This window comes from Procambarus clarkii, chromosome 19 (assembly GCF_040958095.1).
Source record: "Procambarus clarkii isolate CNS0578487 chromosome 19, FALCON_Pclarkii_2.0, whole genome shotgun sequence".
NCBI lineage: Eukaryota > Metazoa > Arthropoda > Malacostraca > Decapoda > Cambaridae > Procambarus > Procambarus clarkii.
The window spans coordinates 27,878,958-27,891,203 of record NC_091168.1 but is presented as its reverse complement, the minus strand read 5'-3'; the positions used below and the strand labels follow the sequence as shown (position 1 = coordinate 27,891,203).

Genomic DNA, 12,246 nt, shown 5'->3' with positions numbered 1-12,246 from the left:
TCGAACAAAAGTCGTCAGCGAAGCACTTGTTATGCAGCCCGTCCTCATAAACAAAAACCCAAAGTCCATTCCATGCACCCGCCAAACCCCCTGTTTATACGACTCACAACTGATGACGTCTGAACACTTCCGGAACAAGTGCTTCGATGGTGACTGTTGTTCGAACCACAACGCTGTAAATGCTTCACCCACGGACTACAAATATAAATAATAGCCAACAGAACCTAAACACCTAACTTAACCAGTGCCTAAATTTGCACAGAATGCTAATATATATAACAATACTAGCTGTGCCCGGCCACGCGTTGCTGTGGCTCATCAGACGCATGTGCGTGGCTGAGTAACAACACCCTTCCCTTGTCTCCAGTACTTCCCTCCATTTCCCCCTTACCCTGTCCACTTGTCCTCCCCACCATTCCCCACTCCACTGTCCCCCCGTCCCCTCGTCCTCCCAAGCCATTTCCCCCTCCCCCGTCCCCTCGTCCTCCCCACCATCCCTCACCCTCCTGTCCGCATGTCCACCCCACCATTCTCCATTACCCCGGCCTGTCGTCCCCTCCATCCCCAACTCTCCCGTCCCCTCGACTTCCCCACCATCCTTTACTCCCGTCCCCTCGTCCTCCCCACCATTTCCCACTCCCTCATCCGATGCATTCCAAAATGATCTGATGTTCCCATCAGAAAATTGGGAACATCAAATGATCTGATGTTCCCATCACTGAAAAATACGAACAATTAAAAATTGAAATAAAAACAATAAAAAAATACAAAAATAAACTATACTCATGAACTGAACAGTATGGTAAATAACACAGCTTAATTCCAAGGCAACGTCAAACAAAATTATTAAATCAAAATGAAAATAAATTGAAATCTATGAAAATTCAATTTATCAATACAATCAGAAACATTTAAATGGAATCGTAATACATTTAGTATAGCGTGTGTTGCTCTTACATGCAACAGATGGCGCTGTTAAAAAAAAAACATGTTTTTACCTGTCACAGGTGTGGCATCTATATAGCAGGCATATAAAAACACACGCATATTCGAATGGAACGTCGTGTCAAAATTTCAAAGCAATCAGTGAAGAACTTTTGGAGATTACAGCGTGTTTAGCTATTACGTTCAACAGATGGCGCTGTTTTTCATAAAAAAACATGTTTTTTCCTGTCACAGGTGAGGCCTGTATATAGTAAGTATGTAAAAACATGCGCCTATTCGAATGCAACGTTGTGTCAAAATTTCAAAGCAATCGGTAAAGAGTTTTCGAAGATTTCCCTCACATGAAAAACAGACTTTTCCAAGAAAGCATGTTTTTTTTTTCTCATTACAGACATGAGATCTATATAGTGTGAAAATTTCAGTGCAATCGGTGCAATCTCCTAATCGATAGGAGATTAGCGATTTTGAACAAACGAACATTTTCATTTTTATTTATATAGATTAATTTATATATGAGAAAATTCCTATTTTGAATAAACAGCATATTAAAATGGATGAATGCGTCTTTGGGGTCGACCGCTGGATGGAATGAACGTGGCCTGAGGACGGGTCGTGTGTAGACCTTTTTTCATTCATAAACAGGAGGGTTTGGCGGGTGCTAGGAATGGACTTTGGGTCTTTGTTTATGAGGACGGGTCGGTTTATGAGGACGGGTCGGTTTATGAGGACGGGCTGGTGTATGAGGACGGGCTGGGTTATGAGGACGGGCTGATGTATGAGGACGGGCTGGTGTATGAGGACGGGCTGGTGTATGAGGACGGGTCGGTTTATGAGGACGGGCTGGTGTACGAGGACGGGCTGGTTTATGAGGACGGGCTGGTTTATGAGGACGGACTCGTTTATGAGGACGGGTCGGTTTATGAGGACGGGCTGGTTTATGAGGACGGACTCGTTTATGAGGACGGGTCGGTGTATGAGGACGGGCTGGTGTATGAGGACGGGTCGGTTTATGATGACGGGCTGGTGTATGAGGACGGGCTGGTTTATGAGGACGGGCTGGTTTATGAGGACGGGTCGGTTTATGAGGACGGGCTGGTTTATGAGGACGGACTCGTTTATGAGGACGGGTCGGTGTATGAGGACGGGCTGGGTTATGAGGACCGGCTGGTTTATGAGGACGGACTCGTTTATGAGGACGGGTCGGTTTATGAGGACGGGCTGGTGTATGAGGACGGGCTGGTTTATGAGGACGGGCTGGTTTATGAGGACGGACTCGTTTATGAGGACGGGTCGGTTTATGAGGACGGGCTGTTGTATGAGGACGGGCTGGTGTATGAGGACGGGCTGGTGTATGAGGACGGGCTGGTGTATGAGGACGGGCTGGGTTATGAGGACGGGCTGGTTTATGAGGACGGACTCGTTTATGAGGACGGGCTGTTGTATGAGGACGGGCTGGTGTATGAGGACGGGCTGGTGTATGAGGACGGGCTGGTGTATGAGGACGGGCTGGTTTATGAGGACGGGCTGGTGTATGAGGACGGGCTGGTGTATGAGGACGGGCTGGTGTATGAGGACGGGCTGGTGTATGAGGACGGGCTGGTGTATGAGGACGGGCTGGTGTATGAGGATGGGCTGGTGTATGAGGACGGGCTGGTGTATGAGGACGGGCTGGTGTATGAGGACGGGCTGGTTTATGAGGACGGGCTGGTGTATGAGGACGGGCTGGTGTATGAGGACGGGCTGGTGTATGAGGACGGGCTGGTGTATGAGGACGGGCTGGTGTATGAGGACGGGCTGGTGTATGAGGACGGGCTGGTGTATGAGGACGGGCTGGTGTATGAGGACGGGCTGGTGTATGAGGACGGGCTGGTGTATGAGGACGGGCTGGTGTATGAGGACGGGCTGGTGTATGAGGACGGGCTGGTGTATGAGGACGGGCTGATGTATGAGGACGGGCTGGTGTATGAGGACGGGCTGGTTTATGAGGACGGGCTGGTTTATGAGGACGGGCTGGTTTATGAAGACGGGCTGGTGTATGAGGACGGGCTGGAGTCACCTTTAAGAGAGGTACTGGAGTCACCAGCCCTCCCACGCCCGTCCTCCACGCCCATCCTCCACGCCCGTCCTCCACGCCCGTCCTCCACGCCCGTCCTCCACGCCCGTCCTCCACGCCCGTCCTCCACGCAAGCTTTCCCTGCTAACCGACAACACTTCTGTCAATTTTCCATTTTGACAGCAGGACTGAGGGCCCTTGACCCCGCCTGACCCTCAGCCTCACAATGTTCACAGGTGTCTGAAGACCTTCTTGGTGCATGACCTTCATTTCAAGGCTATTGGTAAAAGTTAGCTCTCTTCCCCTCGCTCCCCCCCCCCCTCACTCTCACCCCCTCTCTCACCCCCCCTCACTCTCACCCCCTCTCTCACTCTCACCCTCTCACTCTCACCCTCTCGCTCTCTCCCTCTCACTCTCTCCCCCTCTCACTCTCACCCCCTCTCACTCTCTCCCCTTCTCGCTCTCTCCCTCTCACTCTCACCCCCTCTCACTCTCTTCCCCTCTCGCTCTCACTCTCACCCCCTCTCGCTCTCTCCCTCTCACTCTCAGCCCCTCTCGCTCTCTCCTTCTCGCTCTCTCCCTCTCTCTCTCCCCCTCTCATTCTCCCTTCTCCCTCTTAAGATATTTCTAAATGTCAATAATAAATTGTCAATCGTCATGAAAGAATTGTTGAATATGTTGCATTAGGTTTTAGTGACCTTCAAAAAGTGCCCCTTTTTAATCGTGTCTCTTTTGCATACCCTTCCTTCAGACTCCCCTCTCTACCCTCCCCCTCTTCTTCTACCCCTATTCTCTAACCCCCCCTTTATTTTTAGCCCCCCCCCTCGCACCTACCATTCTCGAACCCCTTTTCCCCCTCCCTTCCGCCTCTTCCCCCTCTCCCATTACTGCAGCCTCCCTTTCCATTTTTCTCTCGTCTTTCTTGAGACGTAAGAGTGATTTAGGGGGGGCGATCAGAGCACAAGTTGAGTCGTTAGTTCCGGAGGTGACCAGCTGTGGGAGATTGGTACGCCTTCCCCCACGCTGTGGGTCGTGGCTACGGGCTCACCATAGCCCGTGCTACTTGGAACTTTTTGTTCCAGGTAGCGAATCTTAAACAACAACATCTGGTTCGAGGCAAAGTAACAGGGCGACAGGAGAATGGGAGAAGCAAGAATAAGTTTGGAGAAAGTTTGAAAGAATAGAAGGAATAATAACACGCTTGAAGAATGCCTGAAAGAAGAAATGCGCGATAAAAAAATAGGAAAATAGTGGAAAAATTTTAAATTAAAAAAAAATTTGGAAATAATTAAAAATACGGGAAATACACTATAATTAAACACAGAGAGAGAGAGAGAGAGAGAGAGAGAGAGAGAGAGAGAGAGAGGTTCTTCTTGAGGTTATCTTGAGATGATTTCGGGGCTTTTAGTGTCCCCGCGGCCCGGTCCTCGACCAGGCCTCCACCCCCAGGAAGCAGCCCGTGACAGCTGACTAACACCCAGGTACCTATTTTACTGCTAGGTAACAGGGGCATAGGGTGAAAGAAACTCTGCCCATTGTTTCTCGCCGGCGCCTGGGATCGAACCCAGGACCACAGGATCACAAGTCCAGCGTGCTGTCCGCTCGGCCGACCGGCTCCCGATATTTCTAAATGTCAATAATAAATTGTCAATCGTCATGAAAGAATTGTTGAATATGTTGCATTAGGTTTTAGTGACCTTCAAAAAGTGCCCCTTTTTAATCGTGTCTCTTTTGCATACCCTTCCTTCAGACTCCCCTCTCTACCCTCCCCCTCTTCTTCTACCCCTATTCTCTAACCCCCCCTTAGAGAGAGAAATGAGAGATTGAAATTGAATTGAAATTGAAATAAGTTTATTGAGGTAAAATACACACAAAGGGATGAGGTAGCTCAAGCTATTCTCACCCCGTTCAGTACAACGTGTTAATATATACATATACACACATCACAAATAAACATATTACCAAACATTCTGAGAGGTAAAAATATACATTTCCTCCCTCACAAGGAGTATGGTATCAGACGTACACACAAATACTTTTATGACCTAGGTATACTGTATAGACAATTTGCAAGACACCTGCAGATAATTCAACAAAATATTACAATCTTGGTGCAAAATTCTTATATCTCTCAAGAATATCATCAACCTTCCCGTTGTGACACATCCAGGCTATTTGTTCAGGAACAGTCCTTATCTCAGTGTTTCTATATACACTAATCAACGGACAATCAAGAATATAATGGGCAAGGGTGTGAGACCTTAACATACCACATAGTTTACACTTCGTGTCATTACCATGAACATCTATCCCATATTCCCAGTAATATTTGTACCCAAGCCTGAGCCGCATGTACACAGAGTCACTCCAAGCATTTCTCCTTTTACCATAAGTGAAATGGGTGTTTTGACTCACATACATGTAGTGTTGCATGGTTTGACTACTCTCATACATTATCTCTCTCCTCTCCACTCCCGCCTGTGCCTGAATATTTCTGATTTTGCTTCTTATTTGTCTCATTGTGAATTCACATTCGATGTCAACTTGTGGTTTTGATGTGGCACGTTTGGCCAAGTCATCCGCCACCTCGTTAAGCACTATTCCAACATGAGATGGAATCCACATGAATTTCACACTATAACCTTTCAGCTGTATCTCAGTTATTCTTCTCTTACAGTCCTCCACTATAGACATGAAGACTGGGTTTCTACTGTTTAAGGACTCCAGTGCTCCTCGGCTATCGACAAATACAAAAACATTTTTGTCGTCATGACGTACTTCCTCCAAACACGCCAGAATGGCCTGCAGTTCAGCTTGTGTGGATGATATATAATTACTAAGCCGGAGTTCAATTATCCTGTCCACAGTCCCAAACTCCGTATAATCCCTTATTAGGACACCACACCCTGCCCTGCCATCCTCCGCCACCGACCCGTCGCAATATACATGTAAACTGTTGCCTCTTGGTAACCGAGATATCATGCTTCCATACAAACACCGTAATTGTCCCGGTTCATGATGAATCTTTTTCACCTTGAGGGGTACAATTTCGACGTCTATTTTCTGTACTTTCCAGGGAGCAGACATATTACACTTTCGAGAGGGTTTACAGCAGTCAAGTACGTCGTATTCCCTGAGGTCATGAGCTAATCCTCTCGTATAGCGAGTCTCCCTCAGTTTCCTGGAAGTGTGTACGTCACTCAAGCAGGTCTGAACGCTCTCAAACAGCTTATCCCCTCCTTTTCTCCGCATGAAACGAATAGATACTCTAGTGTTAATGTCACGGACTCTATCACACACACTCTGTAAATTTAATTCCATTCTCATTATTTCAATCATTGCATTTCTTTGACATCCAAGAATAATCCTCATAGCCTCGTTCTGTATCAGCTCTATTTTTTTAATTCTGCCTTGGCCTGTGTAAGACAATACGGGTGCTGCGTAGTCTATCAGGGATCGAACAGTGCTTATGTATAACATCCGCAAGATAGGTACCCCAACACCTTTACCAGAAAAAGCCAGTGCTTTTAGAGGATGCAGACGGGCTTTACATAAGGTGCTGATATGATTTATTTCAGCATTTTTACTCTCACATGTGTATCCAACATACATGCCCAGATACTTGTACTTCTGTACACGGCTCAGTTCCACACCATTTAGAGTAAGTGTTATATTTCTTCGTTTCCTATACTCGTATTTGGTTTTATCTGCATTTATAACTAAGCCTAACTTGTGACAGGTTGTACCAAGTATGTTAAGAGCATCTTGAATTTTGTTCCCAGAAGTGCCTTGTATAAGAATGTCATCAGCATATATGATCGTCGTGACCCCTGGAGGATACATCTCTGATGCTAATCTGTTCATTAATACATTGAATAAGGTGGGACTTAATACTCCCCCTTGTGGGGTACCTAACTGAAACCTCCGTTCCTCAGACATGTATCCCTGGTAATACACCTGACCTTTTCTGCCTTGCAGGTAATCCCTTATCCAGTGTAGCAATCTCCCTGTTATTCCCAGATTGGCTAATTCGTATAAGATTACTTCCCCATTGGCTTTATCAAACGCTCCTTGTAGATCAACAAAAACTCTACAATTGTCATCCACATTAGACAAACACTTTAAGAGACAATCCGCAGTACTTTTGCCTTTGATAAAACCAAAGAGATTATTGGACATGTTATCACCTACAAGGTAGAGTAGCCTATTTAACAAAATCCTTTCCATCATTTTACAAAAGCAGGATATTAAGGAGACAGGTCTGTAGCCTCCGTTTGACTTAGGGATAGGAATGATGACAGCCTCTTTCCATTTTCTTGGTAACTTTCCCTCTCTATAACTCATATTAAACAAATCAAGTAAGGGATTAGGTTTCATACCGGCTAAATAATTAAGTATGTCATACGTTACTCCATCTTTTCCCGGAGCAGTGGAGCTGCCACTTTTTATAGCATCCAGTAGCTCATCGTGGGTTATCTCAGTGCATGCTATAGATCTTGTATTTAAGGCACATAAAGTTACTCCATTTCTAATATTTTCCCATGACTCAATGGTGACTCTCGTGTCTGCAGGTAAGGACTCCATACCAGCAGCACTTGCCCATTTATCTACTAACTCATTAGCAACTTTCCCTGGATCTGAGTGAGCAATGAATTTAGTCTTACAACCCCTGACTTTATTTACTGCTCTCCATATGTCTTTAAGGTTCTTAGTATTACCAATGGCCTGAGCAAAGTCTTGCCAGTATCTGTCCCGCGCCTCCTTCCTCACCTGACTGCATTCCCTAGCCACTTCCAACATTGTATTTTTCTCTTCATCCCTCCTTCCATTTTTTAACCATGCTTTATGCGCACCCCGTAGCATTCTCTCCCATCCCTTGACTTGCTGATCATTGGAATATTTAAATTTCTTAGGTCCGTGCGTCTTGCTTCCCCTGCCCCCGTTATTTTCCCTCTGTACTAATTTCTCTATGTTCACGACCATGTCCTCGTAAAAACTATCAACGCAGAGCGGCGTGTAATGTTGATACCAATCTCCCATATTTTGAATAAAATAATTTTTCATATCTTTCTTAATATTTAGCCTTTTCCTTTGAAAGTGGACTTGTTTTTTCCCCAGTGGTAATTCAACGTTCAAGGCAAAGTGGTCACTAAGTAGTTCCCGAACAACCCGAGCCTCCCCCATAATCCCCTGAGAGTTTAAAACGCAGGCATAGTCAAGCCGTCCTCCCCTGATGTGAGTTGGTTCATTGTTTCCCAATAGACAGGTATCTGGATGATCTTGTAGAAACTGTAACCACTTGACCCCATTAGCATTAATACTACCCACTGTCCCAAGGCTTGTGTGCCGAGCATTAAGGTCCCCAATGACCAGTGAAGGATTAGTATAAATGCAGTCAGGTAAATAGTTAGCGTCGAAGCAGTTCCTGGATACATACAAATTAACTACAATAAATTCCCCTTCCCTTAATGATAATTTAACACAAACACTCTCTATACCTTGCGTTTTTGATGGCGGTTCTACTAACTCTGCTGGTATGGAGTTCTTAACATAAATCGACGTGCCTCTGATGTTATTTGCAGCGAAGAGGTGAAACCCTTTATAGCCATTTAATTTCAATAATCCTTCATTCCTATCCCCTGTCTCCTGGAGAGCTACAACATCAATATCATTTCCCATCACATAACAATGAACATCTGTAACCCTGTTTCTCAAACCATTAACATTCCATGACAACACTTTCAGTCTAGGGTGATCCATTATTAATCAATTCATTGCCTAAGTCATCCCCAATAAGTTCACTAAATGATAGCCATACCTTGTATAACATCTCCCACCTCCTCCCAAGTTCACCAGTAAAAGCGACATTGCGATTCTCAAGAGATTTTTTCAGCCCTGAGATGTCCATTATTGGCCCAAATGATTCCTTCATTTTATGTGTAATTATAGGGTTCTTCCTTTCACTACGACTACCATCATTCACACACACTTCACTTTCCTTCATTTCATCACTCAATATTTCATCTTTGTCCTCAACCACTATATCCTGATTATCCTTCACCGTTTTGTGATTTTCCTTGACCTCCTGAACGTTTAATTTAGCCTCGATGGACTCGATTCTCTGCCCCAGATTTTGGAGGAACTCACCAACTTTTTTAAGTTCAGCCCACACTTCCTTGACCATATTATTATGACCCTCTCTCTGAGCCACAGTAGCCACTTCACTCACCGTTACACTGTCACTGCCGGAGTCCTGAGTGGTGGCGTGGCTGCTTGTTGCTGGAGCCTGCCTAAGTAAAGGTGACTCCTTTACCCACGCATTCGTCCGGTTCACTGGCACTGTTTGGGGCAGACTGTTTTGCTGTGCTCCCGATACATAAAAAAATGAGAGAAAAAAAAAAATGAGAGATTGAAAGGAGAAGTGTAGAAACTGCGAAAAGAGTATTTGGTGGAAATGAGTAAAATAAGAGACATAAAAAAATAGGAATAGAAACATGGCAAAGAGGGCCATTACCTTGAGAGCACGTGACTATTACCTTGAGAGCACAGGACCATTACCTTGAGAGCACGAGACCATTACCTTGAGAGCACGAGACCATTACCTTGAGAACACGGGGCCATTACCTTGAGAGCACGGGGCCATTACCTTGAGAGCACGGGGCCATTACCTTGAGAGCACGGGGCCATTACCTTGAGAGCACGTGACTATTACCTTGAGAGCACAGGACCATTACCTTGAGAGCACGAGACCATTACCTTGAGAACACGGGGCCATTACCTTGAGAGCACGTGACTATTACCTTGAGAACACGGGGCCATTACCTTGAGAGCACGGGGCCATTACCTTGAGAGCACGGAACCATTACCTCGAGAGCACGGGGCCATTACCTTGAGAGCACGTGAGTATTACCTTGAGAGCACGTGACTATTACCTTGAGAACACGGGGCCATTACCTTGAGAGCACGGGGCCATTACCTTGAGAGCACGGGACCATTACCTCGAAAGCACGGGGCCATTACCTTGAGAGCACGTGAGTATTACCTTGAGAGCACGGGGCCATTACCTTGAGAACACGGGGCGATTACCTTGAGAGCACAGGACCATTACCTTGAGAGCACGAGACCATTACCTTAAGAGCACAGGCCCATTACCTTGAGAGCACAGGGCCATTACCTTGAGAGCACGGGACCATTACCTTGAGATCATGGGACCATTACCTTGAGAGCACGGGGCCATTACCTTGAGAGCACGGAACCATTACCTTGAGAGCACGGGACCATTACCTTGAGAGCACGGGACCATTACCTTGAGAGCACGGGTCCATTACCTTGAGAGCACGGGACCATTACCTTGAGAGCACGGGACCATTACCTTAAGAGCACAGGCCCATTACCTTGAGAGCACAGGGCCATTGCCTTGAGAGCACGGGACCATTACCTTGAGAGCACAGGACCATTACCTTGAGAGCACGGGGCCATTACCTTTAGAGCACGGGACCATTACCAAGAGAGTACTGAACCATTACCTTGAGAGCACGGAGCCATTACCTTGAGAGCACGGGACCATTACCTTAAGAGCACGGGGCCATTACCTTGAGAGCACGGGGCCATTACCTTGAGAGCACGGAACCATTACCTTGAGAGCACGGGACCATTACCTTGAGAGCACGGGACCATTACCTTGAGATCATGGGACCATTACCTTGAGAGCACAGGGCCATTACCTTGAGAGCACGGGACCATTACCTTGAGATCATGGGACCATTACCTTGAGAGCACGGGGCCATTACCTTGAGAGCACGGAACCATTACCTTGAGAGCACGGGACCATTACCTTGAGAGCACGGGACCATTACCTTGAGATCATGGGACCATTACCTTGAGAGCACAGGGCCATTACCTTGAGAGCACGGGACCATTACCTTGAGAGCACGGAACCATTACCTTGAGAGCACGGGACCATTACCTTGAGAGCACGGGGCCATTACCTTGAGAGCACAGGACCATTACCTTGAGAGCACGTGATCATTACCTTGAGAGCACAGGACCATTACCTTGAGAGCACAGGACCATTGCCTTGAGAGCACGGGACCATTACCTTAAGAGCACAGGCCCATTACCTTGAGAGCACAGGGCCACTACCTTGAGAGCACAGGACCATTACCTTGAGAGCACGGGGCCATTACCTTTAGAGCACGGGACCATTACCAAGAGAGTACTGAACCATTACCTTGAGAGCACGGAGCCATTACCTTGAGAGCACGCGACCATTACCTTAAGAGCACGAGGCCATTACCTTGAGAGCACAGGACCATTACCTTGAGAGCACGGAACCATTACCTTGAGAGTACAGGATCATTACCTTGAGAGCACGGGGCCTTACCTTGAGAGCATGGGACCATTACCCTGAGAGCACATGGCCATTACCTTGAGAGCACAGGGCCATTACCTTGAGAGCACGTGGCCATTACCTTGAGAGCACGGGACCATTACCTTGAGAGCACGTGGCCATTACCTTGAGAGCACGGGACCATTACCTTGAGAGCACGGGACCATTACCTTGAGAGCACGTGGCCATTACCTTGAGAGCACGGAACCATTACCTTGAGAGGACGGGACCATTACTTTGAGAGCACAGAGGTGCACAGAGAACAGGGCAGGTGTACACAGGTATGCACGTACGTGTACAAAGAACTAATGACACTCCCCCCCCCCTAACACACACACACACACACACACACACACACACACACACACACACACACACACACACACACACACACACACACACACACAGGATCCAAGAGTCAATGCTCGATCCTGCAGACACAACTAGGTGAGTACACACACACACACAACAAAATATACTCTCTCTCTCTCTCTCTCTCTCTCTCTCTCTCTCTCTCTCTCTCTCTCTCTCTCTCTCTCTCTCTCTCTCTCTCTTCCAGTTAACTTCCCCAAATTATATTTTCCCTCTGACATCATTATAGTACTTGGCCCTCTCCTTCTCTCCCCGCACCCCCCTCCCTCCCTCTCTCTCCACAAGAAGCCAGCCATCACAGCCAGGTATACCACGGACCGCTCCCCAGAAGAGAGAGAGGTCACAGGAGGTTCAGGTGACAGAGAGGAGTCCCGGAGGGCGGGTTTTATGGTCCATCTCCCATTGTTTACAGCAGAGGACGACCCCTTGGCTGCTGTTATTCCCTGCTTAACTGTCATTGTATTACCATACACGTTGGTCTTTAATG

General features: G+C 46.9%; 1 protein-coding gene across 1 annotated transcript in view; it reads right to left on the bottom strand.

Annotated features, from left to right (window-relative positions):
- LOC138366361 (probable serine/threonine-protein kinase clkA) overlaps positions 1-11,422 on the bottom strand; it is a 53,785-nt gene extending 42,363 nt beyond the window's left edge. Inside the window, exon 1 of the mRNA XM_069327396.1 lies at positions 11,382-11,422. Coding sequence (XP_069183497.1) covers positions 11,382-11,422 — 41 coding nt within the window. The remainder of the gene's footprint in view (positions 1-11,381) is intronic.
- Between the last annotated feature and the right edge of the window lie 824 nt (positions 11,423-12,246).